The 23,399-nt window shown below is 36.0% G+C and overlaps 1 protein-coding gene across 1 annotated transcript in view; it reads left to right on the top strand.

Annotated features, from left to right (window-relative positions):
• Nucleotides 1–23,399, top strand: part of LOC127968753 (cadherin-10) — a 49,438-nt gene that overhangs the window by 645 nt on the left and 25,394 nt on the right. The window contains exon 2 of the mRNA XM_052570088.1: nt 5,852–6,190. Coding sequence (XP_052426048.1) covers nt 5,993–6,190 — 198 coding nt within the window. The 5' untranslated portion in view covers nt 5,852–5,992. The remainder of the gene's footprint in view (nt 1–5,851; nt 6,191–23,399) is intronic.

Here is a 23,399-nt window from a genome sequence, read left to right as displayed (position 1 = left end):
TGCTTTTGCTTGATTCTGATAAGCAGATTATTGCCTTGACCTGTATGTCATTTGGCAGCTATTTTACTGGCTGCTTAGTTTGAAGATAAATTATGTACGTGTTTGTGTGTGTGTGTGTGTGTGCGTGCGTGCGTGCGTGCGTGCGTGTGTGTGCGTGCGTGCGTGTGTGTGTGTGTGTGTGCGTACAGGAGAGAGAGAGAGAGAGAGAGAGAGAGAGAGAGAGAGAGAGAGAGAGAGAGAGAGAGAGAGAGAGACATGCAGGAATATTTCATAAATATGTATTGCTTTGGACACAGCAAGAGTCTACCCCGCTGCTCAAGCCTAATCACTCACTCACTCTCACTGTTTCTTTCACACACACACACATACACATGAATGCACACACTGGGATTATGCTGCTTCTAAATACAGCCGATCAACTGGATCTCTGTATTGGAAGTCATTAGTGAGTGGTTATTATTGTCCAACACAAATTAACCTCTAAAGTGCCCGTTGCATTTCTGCTTTCTAAATTAGCCACACTAACAGCATCTCTTTCGATGCAAAACGATTCACCTGGAAACATACACAAAAGCCTGTGAATAGAAGATCTATCACTGACGGCACACAGCATGTCTAGAGAGACATTTACAGGCTTATGTAACTCTTTGTATCTGTTTAATACAGATTATTCTTCTGGAAACAATCTATATGAAAGAATCAATCACATGAAATCTCAATATTTTCTTAAACTGAATACAATAGGAGACCTTTCCTAAAGTCTCCTGCTTTTCATACCCCCCCCCCCCCCCCCCCCATTTGATAAAAACATCGGAATGGTTCGCCTTTGAAAGAAATCTCAACAGATGTCTCAAACTTTGCCCCGAATTTGCAGGATTCCAAGGTCAAATTTAAATATTTATATGAAATTCTGAGCTGTTATATGTATAGAAATTGTATAGCTCTCTACTTTACCTGGATGTCAAAATTGACCCATAAAACAGAATAACAGTCAATCATTTGGGAATTAATCAAGCTTTAATTCTGACTATGATATATTTAAGTGTGTGTGTGTATATATATTTGTCCTGCCATGAAGACGAAATTTACATTAGCCTGAAAATAAAGGTAAATAGCCAATCAGACTCCAATTCCTAGATAATGTGCAAATCTGCATTTATTTCCCTGCATTTTAGGCTGAAGGCACATTATATACACAGGGAAACAGAGCGAGACACAGACAGAGAACTTCAGTGTTATCTGGGAGAGAGAGTTAGCTCCACCAAGTGGCTCAAAATTCAGTGCTAAGCAGCAACCATGGTTGATCTTCAATCTTTTTAAACCCTCATGACTTTACTTTCACAAACAAACATTTAAAACCACACAAGCCCCAGCCTTACATTTCAAGTGAAGGAAGGGCTCTGCTATAGTAAATATTACAAAAAAACGACTGTGCCAGAGAGTTTGTTGCCCTGCAAGTAATCTGGACAGACCACGATGCTGCTTCGATTGTCAAAAAATATCAAACAGGCCTCGGGCAATATTTCAATTTTTCAGAGCGTATGCAGTCTATATATATATTATTAAGCGATTTGCCCATCCTGTTTCCAGAAGTGAAGTTCTCCCTACAAACTCATAACCCGAATGAAGTCTCCATCCTTTAACGCTTGAGATGTCAAGGTCACTAAAACGAGAAGCGCCGGAAAACTTCCCCCGGCAATAATAAGCACGACAAATGCACAGACACAAGCCTCCGTATCCCACATATGGCTCCAGACATCCATCAGAACACAGTCAGGTGTGGACAGAAATAACCCAGTTTCCCTAAATGATCCGTGTCTGATACGGTCTAAGGGGGAATATACTGAGGAGAGAAAGAGGGGGGTGTTTGGAGGCAGATAGCATGAGTGAACGAAGCTGTGTTGAACTCTGGCAGATGTATTCCCTAAAGACAGCGCTGCCCCAGACTGCTTTTATGAACCTCGGGAGAAATATAGCACTACCTTGCAGACGGGACTACGGCAATTACATAGAAAGACTTCGGCGGGTCTGTGCTTGCGCTAGTGGTCTGATCCTGCAGACTAGGGCTGTATATCACTGTCAATCAACTCTGCAAATTACAAAACTTGAACTTTGTCACCCGTTTGCAAATTACCGCTCACAAAATGCTTTCAGTGTCTCACACCGATCAACGGGGGTCAGCTGTGCGGAGTTTTCCGAAAGGACAACTCGCTGTCCTCTCCGCCAATTAATTCATAATTATATAGCATTACCTCATTATGCCTCGACTAGCATGTCTACATGCCCAAATTCACATATACACACTAATTAGACACTCTTAATAGGACAAGTGAGAAGATTCTTCCTCCTCGCTCCACTCCCTCGTGTTTCCTCCATGCCTCCCCCTATAGTATCACAGAACCTCCCTTATACCGCACATAAACACGTTTTTAATGCACTAATCAAAGTGAGATAATTAAGTGACAGTCCTAAACATCTGGCAAGATAGCTTGTCTTTGTTGTATGGTAACAGGCAAAATAATAATAAAAAAGATTTGCTGGCCTAATGCTTAATAGGCATGCTGTAGCAAAGATTAATATCCAGAATGCTATTAAAACTCAAGGACAGCCTTGAATGATAATTAGAAAATGCAATCATGAGGATCGCCACGCATAAATTGGTGCACACAATTTCACTTTTTTCTTGCCTGAACGTTCTTGACATTGCAGAGGAAAGGAAGGCTAAGAGTGCACGATAACAGGATTAAAAAAAATAAATAAATAAAAAAAAACTGGGTTTCTGGCACCCTGTGAGTCATCATAAAAACACAATCTCCTGTCTGGGTCTTTTCACAAGCTACATCCTCTTACCGCTGTAGTGTTAACATCTTTCCGACTGACCTGGATATATGCAGTGCCTCTCTCTCCTTCATTATGGTGTGTAAACGTGCAAAAATCTTGTACAGCGTGTGATTTGGTAACTCAACTTGCCATGCCTAACGAAAACAAAAGCACCATGAAGAGGAGAACGCCAATTCTTAAACAACGCTTACTGAACAATGGGAGCCACAAATTGTTTGTGACTTCAGCATAAGCAATAAACGTCCAGTATTCATGGATAAGGTTGTTGTTTTTTTGTTTTTGTTTTTTTTTTGGGGGGGGTAATCTCATGTTGTAATCTCAACAACATTTTAAACTGTGCTTATATTTGTCAGCATACCAAATTCTGCAATAATAATAAAAAAAGAAGATTTATCAAATTCTTCCAAAATCAAATTTATCTGAGCTATGCTGTCCAAATTTGAAGCTTTATTCCCTTACTTCATGTAAACAGTTGTTACTAAAAAAATAAAATAAAAAAAAAAAAAAAATATATATATATATATATATATATATATATATATATATATATATATATATATATATATATATATATATATATATATATTGTTTACTGACTGAGACATAACTCTCTTGAGAACAATTTCAACCACAAATGTTTAGAAGGGATCTCAAACCGTGTTCAGATTTGCCAGTATACAAAAAGTTTGCTAAATATATATTAATACATAATCACATCACATTGTTCCAAAAGTTATGCTTTTGAAAAGCTATGATAGCTATGCTATCGAAATTTTTTTGTATAGCTAACCTTGTGAATTCAATGATTGTCTATTTATTGGCTATTCATTTCTTCTAAGGGATTTAAGGAGAATCATCTCAAACATAACTGAGAAACTGGATTGTGGATTTGAGCCACAATTCATTTTAGCAGACGTTGGGAATACAAACATACATACATGTCTCTTCTCTGAATTAGAAAATTCCACAATATAGTAAAAACTGTCTGTACTGCATTCAACATACCGTTTTTTTTTTTTTTTTTTTCTCCCTGTACTCTTATATTGTACTGTATTTGAACAGTTGTGGATACTCATTTCTTCTGCAGGATCCTACGAGTACCATACAAGACAAATAAATGATACTTGAATGAAACTAAGAATTCTATCAAATCTCCTGAGCTAAAAAGAGCAACCTCGAACAACATTGATTGACTGATTCATTTAAGCAGACTTCAGAAAAATACATGCAATACATCAAATATATAAATAATAAACATATAAATGATAACCATCCCATGCTTCTCAGATTTTATTTTCTTCTTTGAAAAAGATTAAGTCTGCAATAGGCTACATTATCTGTGCTGCTATCCACATTGATGTTATAGCACTATACACGTAATCAGTGTGAGCAATTTGTGGCTATTTTTATTTCACCTAAGCAATTTTCGGAGAATCATCTAAGATAAAACCGATAATAATCTGTAAATTGACACATCACTGAGAACTCCATTAAAGTCTGAAAGGGTAGCACCAGCTTCATCAGGCTTTGAAAGAGTGTGCAAATAAACATGCATGAATCAGAACTCATTTGTATTACTCTTTTATCCAGGCTCGCCCTTGAGCTAAGACCACGGATGGAAAACGTGTCATAAAAACCGTTAAATCAAGTCGATCGTGGACCATGACACTGACAGATGGAGATTTATCTGGATCTGTATGTCAAGGTCACGCCAGGAACTTGAGCAGTTTTTTTCAAAGCCAGCTGCTGATTTCTTGCCCCCGATCAGTCGGACCCTCACTCTGAAATCAAATGTGGGCGGCACTTTCCACGCAAAGACACATACTGTCTCACAGTTCATGCGAATGAGTGATTCATACTGGATGTGAAAGACTCAGCTTGGTCTCGTGAAAATAAAAATCATGATTAAGTCATGAGGACACTTCTGAAAGTCAAAGTTGTGCCCTACCAGCTAACCCTGGGCTGCACTGAAACATATGTCTGAATGGAAGATTGGGCCACAAAAGGCCTCCTCTGCTGGGGCTGACAAAATTCATTACTCACATTAGCAAAGCCAGTGATTCCACAAATCACAGTAGTCTGCACACTTTCAAACGCTGCCTAGTGAATAATTCCTAACGTCATCCATATCTCATTAAGTAAATTATTTGATTCGTATTCACAAGACAGTGTTAATTTACATGCATAACTTCAGTCACATCAAATAGAACCAGAGCCCTAATTTGCTCTTAGACAAAGAAAGGATTCACTTTGTTCGCTGAGATGGCCTTGCTGACACCGTGTGTGTTACATTTCTTTCTTTACCCCCCTTTCCCAAGCCTCCCTTTTTTTCTTTTCTTTGATTCAGATCGTTAAACAAAAACGCCACAACATTATGAATCTGCTCCTCATTTGCTCACGAGACCCCTGGAGACGTTTGCCGTAATGAATGCCTGTCAGGCTAACCTGGCTCCTTGGCCTTTTCCTGCAGAGTCCTGGAAAATGGGCTTTCACCAAATGAGGGAAGAAAGATTTATTAGGATTAACTTCCAAAAGCCAATAAATTATGCATACATCCTCCAAATTACCTATCAGAACTAGTCCTGGAGGAGAGACCGTTGCCTTTGCTTCTGTTACGATAGTTTTTGTTATAGAATTGGAAGTCCTCAGCGTTTTGCGTTTTGCTATTGATTTTTTGGCTATTGCCGCGTTTTGGGGGTAACCGCAAATCTATGCAGATTGAGGAAAGTAAATGTTTTAGAGATGTTCGGGCTCATGAAGTTCATCAATTAGAGACCACAGAGAGAGTACTGTGTGCTAAAATTGGAGTCCCTTAATCCTTTATCAATCAATATTAACGATTCGTTTTCTAGTTAGCCAACACGATTTTAGTCAGCTAACATAAATTTACAGAGTGCCTTTGTAGACTGTGGAACTTGACCCAGAGGTAATTTAGCAAACACTTAGCTTCGTGCTGATATTGTGTTGAAATGGTTTCTTAATTATCTTTTTTTTTTTCTATCCATCACAGGCCTCAAGAAGACCGAATTTAGGAGAATTAAGGATAAGATGCCCCATCTCGTCGCTCCCACCATTCAACAATATCTTCAACGCAGAGCTCTGTTTCTTAATTGATTCCTTATCAAGGACTCTCCAGGAGTGATCGGATACAATGATAATCAATCAACTTACTTTCCTCCTGTTGTTCTGCTTGCTGGGCTGGAGTGATGCACTGATCCGGCCGGTGCCTGGAATTAGCACGTCGGATCGGGATGGACGGACTCTACAACGCACTAAACGAGGATGGATGTGGAATAGTTTCTTTCTCTTAGAGGAGTGGACGGGGACTGGAAAGCAGTATGTTGGAAAGGTAAGGGCGTTACTGTGTGTGTGTGTGTTTCAGAATAACTGCGAGGAAGCAGACATATTTTCAGAGTGAATCATGTGTAAGTGGAGATGATTTTTTTTACCTCTTATGAAAAAAGCCATTGCATTTCAATGGAGGTTTGGATATGCATGATGATAATAACATGGTATTATTTCAAACACCGTACAGTTATGATAAAATGGTATGCATATAGATATGGTAATCAAATGATACCATATCAAAAAAGCATGCTTTTCCATCATATATAGATGTGCATATAAAGAGTGCATTTCAAGATTTGTTCATGTTCCTTCTAGTGGTTCTTGGGTTTGATTCCCAGGGAATGCATGAGCTGATAAATTCTACACATTTCATGCAATAGATTTGAGCATTTGCCAGTTGCATAAATGGGAATTGAACCCAAAACCATGCATTGGCTGGCATCACGCTCTACCAGTGAGCTACTGTGCAGTATAATATGAGCAATTTCAGTCAGTCTGACCATTAACACACAACACAAACAAGCATAAGGGTCAGTTTCGAACATGAATCATGAACATCAAATGAACTCATACCTAACGGATAATGCTTTCAGGATCATAGATAATGATGTATTAGAGCAAAATCAGTGTGAATGTAGGCTATTAGAATGAATCGATGTGTGGGATACAAAGTGCAATTATAACCCTCTTTATATTAATGACCACATCCTGACGTTCCAAAAACGATATGCTTGTTTGGATTTAATTGAAAGGCTTACATTATAACCGTGACTCTGTAATAACAACTGATATCCCGGCTTTCAACATACACGAATGATGCATGTTTAAATTTTTTATAGCTGACTTATAAGTCAGAAGATATATATAAGTCGATAATCAAACCTCTCTGTGCCATTTTTTTGATAGGAGGGCCTACCAGTGCAACACAATTCAGATTAAAATAAAAATAAAAAAAGCCAAAGTGCAACTCTTGTGGCATCAGATCAGAGCAGAGCGCTTGTCAAGCCACCGGTGTCAGACAACAGAGATGGCAGCAGTTACACCCCCAGTGCATGGGAGGAGAGGGTCAGCCAATTTTATGTCAAAGACGTCTGCTTTCTTCACCGCGTTCATCAAGTAAACATGTGATAGGTTCAGGGTATAGAGAGGAGTGGTAGCACAGACAGATCAACATGTCTTCCTCTTATGGTGCAGGGTTGTTTTGTGGGGAATAATTCAAGAAAAGAAACATGTGCAACAGAAAGGCAAGCAAGCAAGAGTGGGTGAAGAGAAAACAATAAATCAATCAAAATGAGAATGAGATTCCGCCCTCATAGCGTTGCATTTTACGTGACAAGGCAACAAAACAGCGCTGACTGTGAAGAGTCCGTCGGTTGAGGAAGTGTCAGTCTCAGCAGTGTCCTGGCCTCCTTCCCAGAGCTTTGATGCTTCTCTCTTTTCTCTAGCTCTCTCTCCTTCTATTTCTCCCTCTTTTTCTGGCTGCTGCATTTTTCTGGCATGACAGGAATCACATGCCTTTGGCCCGCTTCACATCTACTGTCCACTCTCATTCCCAATTAAAGTGCCAGAAAGACACAGGGCTCCCATAAATACTGTAGGAGGGCGAGAGAGAATGAAACACCCACATGCTGGTTCGGGGAGACCACTGTGGAGTGACTTGATCATCCATTCCATCTATTTCCCCCACATTTCTTACTAGTGTGTGTGTGGGTGACGCATGAGAACTTGTGTAGCCCAATAGACGGGTACTTAGAGCCCCAGCAAGAAGCCATGAAAGCCATTGATGGTTCTCCTCATAAAGATAATTCAGCAACCTTTACGGAGCCTTGTGGGATACCATATTTATGTCTATCTGAGCAAGGCCTCCACTGGCCCCTAACAAAGACAAGCCTTAAAAGAGGATTTATTTTCCACTGTAGAGCCAGAAACAATCCATAAAATGGGAAGAATATTTCCAATAAAACAACAGCACTCTCGTCACTTTCTTCATCTTTTTCTATTGTGTAGTCCATAGCCACACAGTTTCAAGTAGTTCAACAGTCAAGCCACTTTTTTTAATAAGATACAAATAAAAAAGTATGTTTTTTTATTTGTTTTTTTTTTTTATCTAGTTCTAGTTATGCAGTATATAGTAATACCTTTCAATGAGTAAAATATACACTACAACTCAAAAGTTTGGGATGAGAAAGATTTTTTTTAATGCTCAAAGCTTCATTCATTTGTTAAAAATACAGGAAAAAAAATTATTACAATGTAAAATAAAGTTTTTCTATTTAAATACATATTGAAATAATATATATATATATATATATATATATATATATATATATATATATATATATATATATATATATATATATATATATATATATATATATATATATATTATTTGATGCAAAGCTGAATTTCCATCAGCCATTTCTCCAGTCTAAAGGATCACATGATTCTTCAGAAATCATTCTAATATAGTGGTAACACACTATGCCATAATGACTGAAATCCTGCAGCTATCCTGAAATCCCCCTGCTCAAGAAGGAACATGTACAGGTCGTCTTAAATTTGCCAAAGAGCATCTAAATGATTCAGAGAAGGCTTGGGAGAAAGTGCTGTGGTCAGATGAGACCAAAATTTAGCTCTTTGGCATTAACTTGACTCGCCTTGTTTGGAGGGAGAGAAATGCTGACTACGACCCCAAGAACACCATCCCTACAATCAAGCATGGAGGTGGAAACATTCCATGGAAAACTTCACTGCATAAGGGGCAAATGGCCAGGGCCTGTGTTGTAAAATCTTGGACGAGAACCTCCTTCCCTCAGCCAGAACACTGAAGATGGGGTCATGGATGGGTCTTCCAGCATGACAATGACCCGAAACATAACGCCAAGACAACAATGGAGTGGCTCAAGAAGAAGCACATTAAGGTAATGGTGTGGCCTCGCCAGGCTCCAGACCTCAATCCTATAGAAAATCTGAGCAGGGAGCTGAAACTTCAAGTTGCCAAACGACAGCCAAGAAACCTTAAAGGGGTCATATGATGTGATTTAAAATTGTCCTTTTTCTTTGGAGTGTTACAAGCTCTTGGTTCATAAAGTAGATCTGTAAAACTATAAATATTGAAGTCTCAAGTTAAGACTCTGCCACGCCCCCTAAAATGGCTCATTCAAACACGCCAAATCTACGTCACTATGTGAAAATATTTGCGTAATGCAGCCCAAATGTTAATGCAAAAAAAAAAAGAACAGCAGTAAGTATTGAAGCAGCCATGTCATGGAGACACTGTGTGTATTTAGGTAAAAGCAAAAGCCCTTTATTTGGCCTTCCGAAAGTAGATGCATTTAGGAATCTTTAAGATTACTTACAACAGAAGAGGATCGCATTTCATGGACAACCGTTTCGTGACAATCTGGCACTTATGAATCAGCTACTGTAAGTAGGCTATGTTTTGTTATTAGTTTAAGTATTTGCTATTGAACGTTCAAATGTGAAGTTTTGTGTATTGTGTGTGTGCGTGTGTGTGTGCGTGTGTGTGTGTGATAGAGAGAGAGACAGGGTCACACAGTGGAGGCAGCTTTCTTAACCGTCCATGACTTGTGTACTGCAAACACATACGAGCTTCATCACTATCTGTCACGTGACTGTTCCAATTTTGGCTTGAACTGATGGTAAAACTAAGGACATTATTAACTGTCTTACTTTGAAAGATGAAGCTCGCGATTATGGAAATGGAGTGCTTGCAGTGTTCGGCCAATCACAATGGACAATGGACTTTTTTGTGGTTTTATACTGTCTCTGTACGTTAAAATAAACTTACCATACAAATCATAGACCCTTAATTTATTTGTAAGTGTGCAAACTTACAAAATCAGCAGGGGATCAAATAAATATTTTCCCCACTGTACATACACCCATATATACACACACAAACACATTATATGAATAATTCACAGTCACATTATCATCACTGCAACTGGGATGAATATGAAAGTGAGAAATTCAATATAAGCACTCATGTTCTACAGAGCAAATACACTATAATTTATAATTCAGTTAGTGTATGTGAAAACAGCTTCTGCTTTGAATTAATTTGAAGCCGCATCAGGCTGAAATGCAAAACAAACAGGATTAAAAAGGCAGTTTTCCAAATTTAATTTTGTGATGACTCAAACTTGAAACTTCTGTGAATTATTTTACTATTATTTTAACAGCACACACCATTGTATTTATAATGGAGAATACTCCCAATCCAGAAACATCATACTGGCCATCCACTGGTCATTATGACTGTTCAGGCGCCGCAGCCCTGTTGTACAGCAATGCACTCAAAAGTGCTGAAGCCCGCCATGCATTTTGCTGCCTTTGTGTTGTGAGTTTGATGTAGGGGCAGTGGCTCACATGGCATGCCATCAGCGCTATTGATGTGAACAAAATCCTATTAACCTTCTCCAAGCCCCATAATGCACTGTGCAAATAAACCCGTTCATACTGTCCCATTTTCCCGGTGAGCTCTCTTCTTGTGTCTACCTAACCCTCTTGATCCTCTTCACGTAAATACTGCACTTTAATAAAAAAGTAAATACGAAAAGGTATTGATCTTGATTTTTGCAAGCATTGATAATGAAAAGTGATGGCTCACATTTGAATGTTTAAATATGTTAAAATGTTAAATGTATAAAAATAAAACTGTCACTCACGTTTTTGAAGATAGACTTGACTTTGCATGATACAAACCTACATTTTTATAATTCATGACTGAAAACATTTTGTAACATGATATTGATGTACCATTTACATGGTAATGCAATGTCTGATTTTAAAATGGGTTTTAAAAGATGAATTTTGAGATTTTAAGTTTTCAGTTGATATATGATTTCTAAAATGAACGAATAAGTCCTTTTTTTTAAAACAAAAGTCTAAACTCCTGTTATAATGTAACTTTTCGAGGGTGAACTCGAAAAAACATTGGTAAAATATATATTTGGGAGTCTTAGACCTTTCCAACGATATATAGTTTGTCAAGATTAGATTAGATTTGATTGTAATATAGTGAAGTAAACGAAGGCGTCCCGTATTTGGGACGGGGTGACAGTTAAGCGGTTAATGGATGTTAAAAAATCCCATCGGTTCATTAGGACTTTTAAACTCAACTGAGTGTGGAAAACCACATCATGGAGCTAGAGGGGAAACACTAACTAATCTGACAGTAGTAGCACTACTGCAACTGTCAACTAATTACGCAATGTAGAACAGCAATTCTTAATATTAAATGTTAACTGAGCTAACATATGTATATCAGGGGCATCACTACATTTAATCTGAAGGTTTTCTCCATAGAATGATTTGTAAATTAAAAAAGGTAATTGTTTTAAAATGTTTTATGCATAAATGTCTATGCATTATGATGCACAAACAGGCAAACTTGTTCTCATTACATATCAGACAATGGTCCTGATGTATGTTATACCTCAAATTAAATACTTTGAATACTTATTAACCACAAAATGAGGAAGAAAATAAAAACCCAAACCACATGGCCATCTAATAAAACCCAAACACAACATACAAAAAACTGCAAAGCTACACGCTGAACGGATTGGATATAACCTGATAAAGATATTGCAGATGTTGTTGTTTTTTTTTTTTTCTTCTTCTTCTTCTTTCACTCTCTGTCACAGCAAAGTCAGGCCTCACAGGAACCTCCAGCTATCTAAGTAGTTGCAGCGCGTGTCCTTATCCACTCAAATGAACCAGCGGAGTCCACAGCCAGCAGAGGAGATTAGAAGAGAGAGAGAGCTTCACTGAGTTTGGGTTCATGTGCTTTTCAACTCCCCAGAGAGTCTGCATGCGATGAAATCTGTTGTAAACCTTCGTAAGTGAAAAAAAAAAGTGTAAAAACTAGAGCGCGAACCGTGTGGCCTTATGATTAACATTGAACAGCCGAACCACAAAAGGGGTGACAGAGGTGAGGCGATCCAGCAAGAGGATGATTGCGCCACAGCGTTTGTGTCAAGTTAGTCAACTCCAATGTGACTCTGTCCTACTCTGAGCAAGCTCAAGATACACACAAAGAAGAAAGGGTGGGGGGGGGGGGGGGATACATAATAATTCTGTATCCGTTCTGGGCCCGGGCTCTCATTTTCACAATCTCCTCTCTGCAGTACTAAGCAAGTGTTCACCGCCGACCTGACAAGAATTGTCAATGATTTCTCCCGTGCTCGGCTGACAATCCCTCTGTGTGTGTGCAAGGGATTTAACTCCTAAAGCTGCTCCGAGTCAAAGGCTAATTTTGTACTACGCGAATTAGCAAAGGCAAATGAAAGCAAGGCCGGGATAAATCTGCGTTGCCTTTACTTCATATTCAACTGTCAGCTCATTATGATCAAGAACATCCTTCAGAAATAATGGAAAAGGCACACTTTTGCATGGAATACTGGCACTCTTTGTGTATTTCTCCACGTTGCCTCTTTGGGGACAAGCTTGGATTTTTGACTGGCAGAGATTATTTAGGCAACCTCACGCCGGAGACATATTCCTGCCAATAAACAAAGGGTATCTGTTCAGGATTGCCGGTGCCACAGAGAGCGCGGTGTTGTGCCAAAAAGTGCTCCCAGAGCAAATGAGCAAGTGATCAGTATTCACTGCCATGCGGCATTCTCTCTGTAGTGCATTTGAAATGAACAGAGGGATTGTGGTTAGTGTTGAATCAGGATCTATGAGGCCGAATCAAATCGCTTATACTTTTCATGAGTCACAGCGAAAGGCCACCACATGGCCGATGGACGCCTTAATTTGAAATGTCTTTTAATTCATCCCCAGAGGCCCAGAGGTGCTTTGGCTTTCTCTTATTGTTTAGTTGTTTTTTTTTTTTTTTTTGGAGCTGGCAGTAATTAGGACACCCCGAGTCTTCCAGTGATCAGCCAAGTGGAAAACATTGGCTACACTGTTGAAACGAAACATCTGGTGTATTGTGATATAGACCTGTTGGAAAATAAATAAATAAATAAACAAATGGGGTTTACAATCAATTAGGAGAGTTACTAAGGTGCCTGTAGCTATAGCAGTCGTACATGTGCCATGTGCTTGCGATATGCAATGATTTTTGTCTGAAACGGCATAAACAACCAATGGAGCAAATGCAAACTTGTACTTTTACGAGAAACTAAATGTTTGGTGAATGTTAATTGAACTCTGCAATCCATTTTCTTTTGTCTTGTTTTCCAGTACAAATATCTAAATATACTTAAATCAAGATACAATAATATAGGCCTATTTGAGTTGTTTTTTGAAAACTATTTTTATTATTATTATTTTTTTTTTTTCTAAAAATAATTCATAAAAGGCCTATAGCCTATAGGTCAAATAGGTTTTGCGTAAAAAAATGCCAAATATCTGCCATTAGGGTAAGAAAAATAATATTATTTTCTTTATGAATTAAAAAAGATTTCCCCCTCTTCTCTTGTTGTGAGCATAAACTATATGAAAACCTGTTTATGACACAGAATTAAAATGAAAAATCTCACAATTACAAGTTATACATTTACAAATCTGCCTATTTCCTCAGAATCTTAAGTAGATATTGTAATTCTGAAATATTATCTTGCGATTTTAAGAACAAAAAAAAGTCAGAATTACAAGAACAAAAATTACCTGATGTGTATCTTTTTCTTCCCATAGTGGAAACAGGCTTCCATAATAAACACTTATTTGTGACAAATTTTACAACTTAAATGATTTTGCTTCTCATGTAAGTGTATCTTGAAAAAAAAAAAAAAAAAAAAAAAAAAAAAGGAAATAAATTAAAGTTTTGACGTTTATACTGTAAACCAAGAAAAAAAAAACGTTTTTTTTTTTTTTTTTTTTTTTTGGCCATGTAAAAGGGCTTGCTGATCTTAACCCCCAGCTCTCACTGGTCCATTTAACATTTTACAGGTCTGCCTTATTTGTTTGCACTTTCCAAGAAGAAATGCACACAGCCCTAGTGGCACCTTTAGTATTTTGTTTAAAAAAACACTGAAACTAAATTACTGCTTCTAACCATGTCAAGGTTCATTACGGCTCTCCATTCTCTGTGCAGTATTTTTAGCAAACAGTTCCTGGTCTCTGACTGCTGAAATAATATGCAACGGCTAAAGACTCACCCGCAGCACTTTATAGAACAAGACAGGTTGTTATGAGACGCATTACGCCTTCACTAAAGCAGGGCCAAAAACATCTTTCACACATCGCTTTCATTCCTGCAGGGAATTTCAGGCTCGACCACAGTCCACCTCAAATTAATGACCTAATGAAACCCATTGTTGTCGTTTTAACGTGTGTTTACCTCAGAGATTAATGAAATGTTTTATGTATACCCTTTAAGCACGAGTAGACGCTCGTCTGACAAATACCAATTAGCCCAGAGAAGCTGGGGTTTGTATTGGCTTTTTGTGGTTGTCTGCTTTCATTGCATGTCTTTGTCTCAGATGTCTTTTTATGGATTTCAAACTCACGTCTGTGTGGGCCATGCCAGCGCTGAAGGATTTCTTCACAATAAAGGACATAGAGAGACTAATTATGGTGCTGTCAAGGGATTTTATACATAGCGGAGATGAAAATGGAATTTGCATCTTCATATCAGCTTCCTCTACTTACAACTACCATGAAAGTCCTCTGTTTTTCAGAAAATACTCTTTGGAGGTAAGCCGTAGCTTTGTTCTGCAATGAAAGAATGAGAATTATACCGTGCTTCACCGATATAATGCATGATAAGTGTCGGTGGTGTAGCATATATTGATATAGGACTTAAAGGCCTTCAGATGTAAAAACATCAAGGTTGAACAAGGGTAGATTTCAGACTGTGGCTGATGTCATCTGTCATGCTTTTCTGTCTGGTTTAAATGTTAACTATTCCCTAAACCGTGGCAAATATATATAATTGTATATAATATTGTAATTATATGGCATTGCTGTGAGCCTCCCCTTTTGAAAAAAAAAAAAAAAAAAAAAAATATATATATATATATATATATATATATATATATATATATCAAATATATGTAACATATATACATATGTTTTTTTTTTTTTTTTTTTTTTTTTTTTTTTTTTTCAAAAGGGGAGGCTCACAGCAATGCCATATAATTACAATTTTGGTTTATTCTTAAAATATTTTTTTTTATTATTTAGTTTTATTGTCAAAAGGTATTTTTCTACTTAAACCATATTCTTATTTTTTGCTTTTTTTGTTTTGTTTTGCCATCTATGGTATTTTGAAGAAACTTTCCATTGCCCAAAAGGTTCTTTCTAGTGGAAAAATGTTTTAGATTATTGGATTATAAAAAAATAAATAAATACATAAATAAAAAAATAAAAATTAAAAATTAAAACCTTAAGAGGTTACCAAAAAAAAAAAAAAAAAGGTTCTTCTACGGCATCACTGCAAAAACCTCCTTTTGGAAGCTTAATTTCTAAGAGTGCAAAGGATTGCAGAAATCCCCATTGAAAAAAAAAAATATATATATATTCATTAGATTCTACATTTTTATATTTGACATTTCCATCAGAAAAAAAGAAATAAGTGCATCTTAGATGTAATTTCTTCCAAAAACATGGTTCAACCCCCATCATCTTGGGTCTAGAGTCGCTGGCTGTAAATATGTTGGAAATAATTAGATCTTATCTCAAGTTATTTATATCTGCTTGGCTTTCCTGCATGCTGTGTCCCTCACTCGCTCTGTCACTCAGGAGAATGTGGACCCGTGAGATAGAGCGCACAAACATTTCATTAACCACATGCTAATGACTCGCATGCTAATGTTTGCATAGATTACTGGCTTGGAGCTGAAAGCAGAGACGTTCCCCCTTTTTTGCACGCTGCGGCTGACAAATTCTGGATTTATTTATTTGGACTTTTCTGCCATTCTTGTCGGTGACTGTAAACATCATGTCACGGGAGGTTGATTAAAAACACAGGCTTCATAGATGTTTCCCAGATCAAGTTCAGGTCACTTGAGAGACAAAGCCAGTTTCATAAAGCGTGCAATGTTATATTCTTAAACCCTTATTATTCCATTGGGGCCTCTGGTATGCAATGTAATAATATAATCTACAACTATATACACGTGCATCGTGTTTACAAAACCCCAGTGGAATACAAATTGACCACTTTACATGCACAGTAATTTTCAATAATATTCCAAACTTGGTCATATATGTCTCACTGTACCAACGTTTTTATTACTAAATAATGAACATTATCTGTGGTATTTATTTATTCCTGTGCATGTCCATAATACAGTAATTCTTAGTCATCCGAAATAAGAGGTCAAGCACTAAAATTTAGAGTGAGGGGAGAAGGATTTGAACAGTTCAAGAAATTATCATAAATTAATATACAAATAAAACATCACAACAGTATTAAAAAAAGGATACTGGCCTACAACTTCATCCTTCGCTGTCTTGTCTGCTATTGTAAAAACATGAATGAGAATGAATTAGTTGGCAAAAATGCTGAAAATAGTGTGTAATAAACAGCAAAGATGATCATGCAGGAATATTCCAATAGCTATGTACATATGAATATGGTAGAAATGGTGTGGGGGTGTGTGGGGGTGTGTGTGTGTGTGTGTAAGACTGATTCATGAGGTGGTATGAAATCTACCTAATCACTGATTGGGTTAATGAGCTGAATAAAGGCAGAAACTGGGAAATATCCTAAGGAGCCACATCACAGACCACAATATGCTTGAATAACTCATACTTATACACTTATATCCCATACTTAATGCCATTCTTTTAAACTTTCTATTATTAATAATAATATTAATAATAATAATAATAAAGTTGGTAAGGAATTTTTCAAATCATCATGTGAAAGATTTTTAAAGGATCATGTGACACTTGACATTGGAGCAATTATGCTGAAAAAATCAGCTTTGCCTCACAGGAACAAATTTCATTGTAAGATAGAAAATAGTTATTTAAAATGTCACAATATTACTATTTTACTGCATTTTTAATCAACTAAATGCACCCTTGGTGAGCACAGAATATTTTTTTCATTTCATTTTTTTTTTTTTTTTTTTTTTTTCATGTTATTGACAATCTCTTGAGTGGTAATCTTGAGTCAAACCCATTAAATCCATCCATCCATCCATCCTGCAACTGTACTTACTAACTGATGTCTTACAAAATGCTGGACTTCCAGCCGACTCAACCAAAGTGCACTCCTGCTGTCTACTATAATTCTCTATAGTTTTAACACCTCATTTTTCAAACAAGTAAAGGTGCTTTTTATGCCCCTGCACTAAGCAAGAAAAAAAGAGAAAAGAACTAGAGACGTCTGATGTGTGTATATATCCACTGACCCACAAACCCCCTGCAGCGACAGAGTCTGCAGTGTCTGCTCGTCACAAATGAATGACAGCGCACACTGCACACAGTCTTACAAGATGGGGAAATTACAAAACATACGGTACTACAGCTGCACTCATCTAACATAACAAAGAAACATTTTCTTTTGAATTCATTCTTAAAAAATAAAGCTTCATGCACTAAAACTTCCCATTGCACAAAAGGTTGTAGTGGATAAAGGTTATTCATATGACAGCACCACAGTAAAGTTCTAGGGGAGCCAAAAATGGTGCTTCTTTGGCATTGCAGTGAAAACCCATGTCTTCTCTTACGATTGCAGGCTAATGAAAGTTTATGAACAAAAATGTCAAATTTGGTTCAACTGGGATCTTGAATTGAACTATTGTCAGTCTTATTGTTAATAACTACATGTTAAATGATCAATAGTATTGTTTTGATAACTTTTTGAGAAGATAAAATATCCCGCTTTATGCGGTTTCTAAATCAATACTGTACATATTGAATAATGCATTGTATTATGTGAACTTACATAACCATTCAGTAGTTTGGAGATTTTTAAAATGTAATTTATTCATATGATCAAAGCTGAATTTTCATCATCTTAACCCCAGTCTTTAGTGTCACATGACCCTTGAGAAATCATTCTAATATGCTGATTTGCTGCTCAAGAAACATTTATCACCAGTGTTGAAACCAGTGGTTACGGTTCATAATTTTGTGGAAAACCATATTGGACTAATGAATAGAAAGTTCAAAAGAATCACATCAATTTGAAATAAAATTATTTTAAAAGTATGGTCTGAGATTGAATCTCAAATGCCAGAACTCAAACACAGAATATGATTTATGAGACATACTATGGTGAAGGTTTGCCTCATGAATATTAATTACTTGCATGACTCGGTAGTCTAGAAAGGTTACCAAGCAACGTCAGCATGGCATAATTAATATTCATGAGATTAGCCATACCCATGTCACAACAACCTCTGACTGGACTGCAAAATTAATGTCCATTGCAGCATTTCAGTCCGTTCTTTATATGTGACCCTGGACCACAAAAACATCAAAATTGAGATGTATACATCATCTGAGAGCTGAATAAATTAGCTTTTTTTGGTGTGTATGGTTAGTTATGATAGGACAATATTTGACCAAAATACAACTATTTGAACATCTGGAATCTGAGGGTGCAAAAAATTAAAAACATTGTATATATATATATATATATATATATATATATATATATATATATATATATATATATATATATATATATATATATATATATATATATATATATATATATATATATATGGGTACTTCATATTATATACATATATAAAACATATATATATATATATATATATATATATATATATATATATATATATATATATATATATATATATATATATATATATATATATATATATATATATATATATATATATATATGGGTACTTCATATTTGATTTTATCTAGTTTTCCACACAAACCCTCAGCTGCATATTTTTTCTGCATGAGTAAAATGGGAATTTGTATTCAATTTGCCACACTGTTTGACTATGATTGAACAACATTGACATAACTTTCTCTCAACTTTCTAATGCTGGAGCGATATGTCACTTCTAACCACTGGAAAATAAAACCTCCTGGGATGTAATCCAATTATATACATTGTGCATCTGCTAATACAGTACATTTGTCAGATGTCAAGTATAGGCTCTTCAAGATGCATTAGATTTCAGAAAAATGCCATAAAAAACCCCACAAACCAGCTTTTAATAGCACAAGAACAGAGTGTGAAAATGTGTTGTACAGTCTCTACCATCTGGATCTACACACTGATGCTGTCACATGTTGCCAAAACAGTTGTTTTATACATATTTCAAAGCTGCATCTCCAGTATATTTAGTTTTTCTTTTTAACGCAGTGAGATTTGAAGTGTCATCAACAATTATTGTAATTTAAACTGTGCGGTTATGCTGTAAATATGGATAACTGATACGGTCCATAATGGCTGACGTCAATCTAGTATCGAATGGCTTTTTCTGTGAGCGAGCGGTGTATGTTTCTCTTCTCTCTCTGTGACAGCAGTGACAGCACAATCCCAGGAGACACGAACGATCAATAGAGTGTGAACCAACTCTGAGACAGGGGTTCACAAAACTAATCAAACTTGTGTTACGTATGTCACCTCTACACAGCTAGTTCTGACACACTGTAAGAAACATCTCTCTGTAAACAGTCCTGATACACTTGCATAAGATGTCTGAAAAAAAAGAAAGAAAGAAAGAAAGAAAGAAAAACAGGGACATTTCTAGTCTAGTAAATCAATAAATCATCTGAAATTACACTTTTCTCCATGTGGTAAAAAGGTGGATTATTTTGCTTTTGTGTGTTTTGATCATTGAAAATGTTACTGTAAAGAACTATGATATATCATACTCTATCATACCACTCTAAATTACACTGACATTGAAAATTCTATAAGATTTCTCTCTTTTTTTCCCCAAGAAATGGTTACTTCTTTTCAACAAGGAAGCAATACATTGATCAAAAATGACAGTACAGACCTTTATAAGCTTTTGAAAAGATTCCTATTTCAAATAAATGCTGCTCATGTGAACTCTGTTCATCAAAGAGTTAAAAAAAAGAAAAGAAAAAAAGAAAACCTGACAAACCTTACATCAAGCAGCACACCAATTTTACTATCAAATCATCATATTGGACAACATGTGACACAGAATTAAGCAATGTCTGCAGAAAATTAGTATTTCTATCGCAGCGATAAATTACATTTTGAAATATTTTCAAATGGAAAACTGTTTTTTTTTTTTTTTTTTTTTTTTTTTAACTGCAATAATATTTCACAACATTACTGTTTATTTTCTTCTTTTTTTTTTTAAATGCAGTCTTGGTGAACAAATAATTGATTGCACACCCCACGCTTTCAAAACACTAAGGAGATATGAGGACCAAAGAATGATGGCATACATGACCCACTCTGTTTCATGTTTGTGTTATGATCAAACATAAAATAAGGTATACACAAAAACCTTTATAATTGACTCATCAGTTTGCTGTTGGGAAATGAGAACCAATCAGAAAAATTCCAAACACAATACTAGAATGAAAAAGCTTTTAGTTAAGAATTTTTTAATGTATTTATTTATTTATTTATTTTTTTTGTCATGCAAAACACAAATACAATTCCTGTATTTTAATACGATGGGATCTCAACCCATAAAAAAAGTTGAAGATGTCATTATTTACTCACCTTTATGTAATGTCACACCTGTATGACATTCTTTCTATGTTAAGTAGTCCATTTGGTTCCCACATTAATTTGTACGAGGAACAGAATAAAATTGAGATATTTACTCACTGAAAATCTTGGCATGCATCGTTTTTCTCCTTGGTGTGCTCATGAGAGAAGAACAGATGTTAGATTCATGAATGAATCCTATTGTGTCAGACTTCCTTGACAAATCAGTTCATCCAGTTCATCCAAAGCTCACTGAAAGAGAAAAATATAAATGAAATTCAACAAAATGCAATTTGTTCTTCAAACAAAGTGTATGTATGACTTCAGAAGATTTAGAATAGAATGCACGAGTCATGCGTTTTTTTTTTTTTTTTTTTTTTAGGGTGTCTTAGTAGTCTTGCATCTTTTCTAAAGCTCTCATTCCCATGGGGACTAAATGGATGGAAAAGAACAACCAATATGATTCTTATAGTTGTTCTTAAAAAAAAAAAAAAAAAAAAAAACAGCATAACTGTTTGCATAATTTGGTTGCACTTTATTTTGTGACTTAACTAGGCTTAATAAAATGAACTTTAATGAACATTTTGTTTAACAACTTGTATGGGAGGACTATTAAATCCCAATTTATTTATTTTTTTTTCTCCCAGAAATGAAAATAACCAAATTATATGTCATTAGTAACACTTTGAAATAAGCAGTAATTAATTTTTTGATTTTTATTTTTATTTATTATTTTTTTTTTGGGGGGGGGGGGGGGGGTTACTCTCAGTTTCAGTTACTTTAGTATAATGTTATAGGTTAAACTAAATGAATTTATTGAATAATTGATTTAATTTAATTTAATTTAAATGCATTTATTTTTTATTATGGAAGCCCATAATGGCTAATTTTTATAAAACATAAAACATAGGAAAATTTGTCTTCTCTTTTTCTCATAAATGCGAGTTTCAATTCATTGAATTCATTCAGCCCTGCATTCTGACTTTACATCTTTCAATTCTTACATAATATCTGGCAAATGTTAGTTTATATGAGAAAAAATAAAAAATAAAATAAAATAATATATATATATATATATATATATATATATATATATATATATATATATATATATATATATATATATATATATTAAAATTCTGAGAAATTGTGAGGTAGCGTTTAAAATGTATATAATTTTAATAAAGTAATAAAATGTATGGTTTATTTTTTAATTTTTTTCTCAACTACAATAATATGAGTGACCCATACTCAGAATTCATGCTCTGCATTTAACCCATCCAAAATGTGAACGCAAGCACACACACACGCCTCAGTAGTATATTGCCAGCTCAAGACTCAAACCCACAACCTTAGTGTTAGGAGTCAACACCACTAACCACTAGGCCACAAATTCCCCACAAAAAAAATAACTCTGCTTTGCGGTAAATATGAAACAAAATTGCATTCACTCAGGTTTACCTCCTATAGTTGCCTATGCCAGGACATAAACCTACAAAAGTAAAGATAGCCATTTGTCAGAGCAGCAAGCTAGTGTGCTGTTAATGCAATTGTGTGTGTAATAGATCCCTAATTCAGTTCCAGGACAGAGAGGAACGGTGCTTTACAATGACGCAACCTCCAAATTGAGGTTTTAATTGTTACGTGTCAAATTATCCACATCCTGATAACAGTGGTTACAAAAGCCTCTAAAATCATTTCCAATTATAGTGTACATTTAGTCTTAAGTGGACAGATTGTGAAATTGGAGGGTGCACTGCTTAGGATGTATTTCTTAGAGGGGAAGATGTTTTTTGGTTCTTCATATTTGCTGCTTAGGAAATCAAGGGCTGTTTTTGCAGCTTGGTTTGGGAATTGATTGTTCATTTATTAAATATGAAACATTTTATGGCACCTATGCTGATTGGATATTTTGTCCAGGGCTGCATGGCTGGCCTCTTCTGGTGAAAATCCTAATCAGGAAAAGAGGAACTGCAATCAAATGGAGAGGGCTGTCGGGCTTCCTCTTGTTGCTAAGAGACAGGTGTAAAATGAAAGTTCTGCTCTGAAGGAGCGTTTTGTGTAATTGTGACTGTTCCGCACAAAACCGCTCGTATCTTTCCTCCACAGTTTGAAGGTACAGGAGTCTATTGACAGGTTTCTGAGATATCTGCCATATGCCGTCAACCAAGGCAAACAGAGCTTTCTACACAGTAAGTTCTGCGCTCCTGCAGATAATGGCGAGATCGCCATTCTGTACTCTGTGTTTGCTGTTAAAAAGGAAAAGGAGAATTGTGAAACTATTACTGATACTGATGTGAATGAAATACTGAAGTTGGAATTTCATGCTGCACCCACAAAGAAAATTAAACAGCGCGCCGGAGCCTTTGAGCAAATTCACATTCATATTCACATATTCATGAATCATTTAAAAGCATTGCTCAAGAAAGATATTCTGACTTCAGCCAGCAAGGGCTTAAACTGTGTTTAGGGAATGGTTTAATTTCTGTTTCCATTTGCACAAGGTTTAGGTCCACCGCCTGAACATTTTGCCTTGACAGACTGAGCATATTTGCGAACAATTTGCCAGTCACACGCTAAGAAAACAGTTAAT

The sequence above is a fragment of the Carassius gibelio genome, chromosome B12 (assembly GCF_023724105.1).
Source record: "Carassius gibelio isolate Cgi1373 ecotype wild population from Czech Republic chromosome B12, carGib1.2-hapl.c, whole genome shotgun sequence".
NCBI classification, from domain to species: Eukaryota; Metazoa; Chordata; class Actinopteri; order Cypriniformes; family Cyprinidae; genus Carassius; species Carassius gibelio.
The sequence above is the reverse complement of the archived record's forward strand: the minus strand, read 5'-3'. Positions and strand labels throughout refer to the sequence as shown.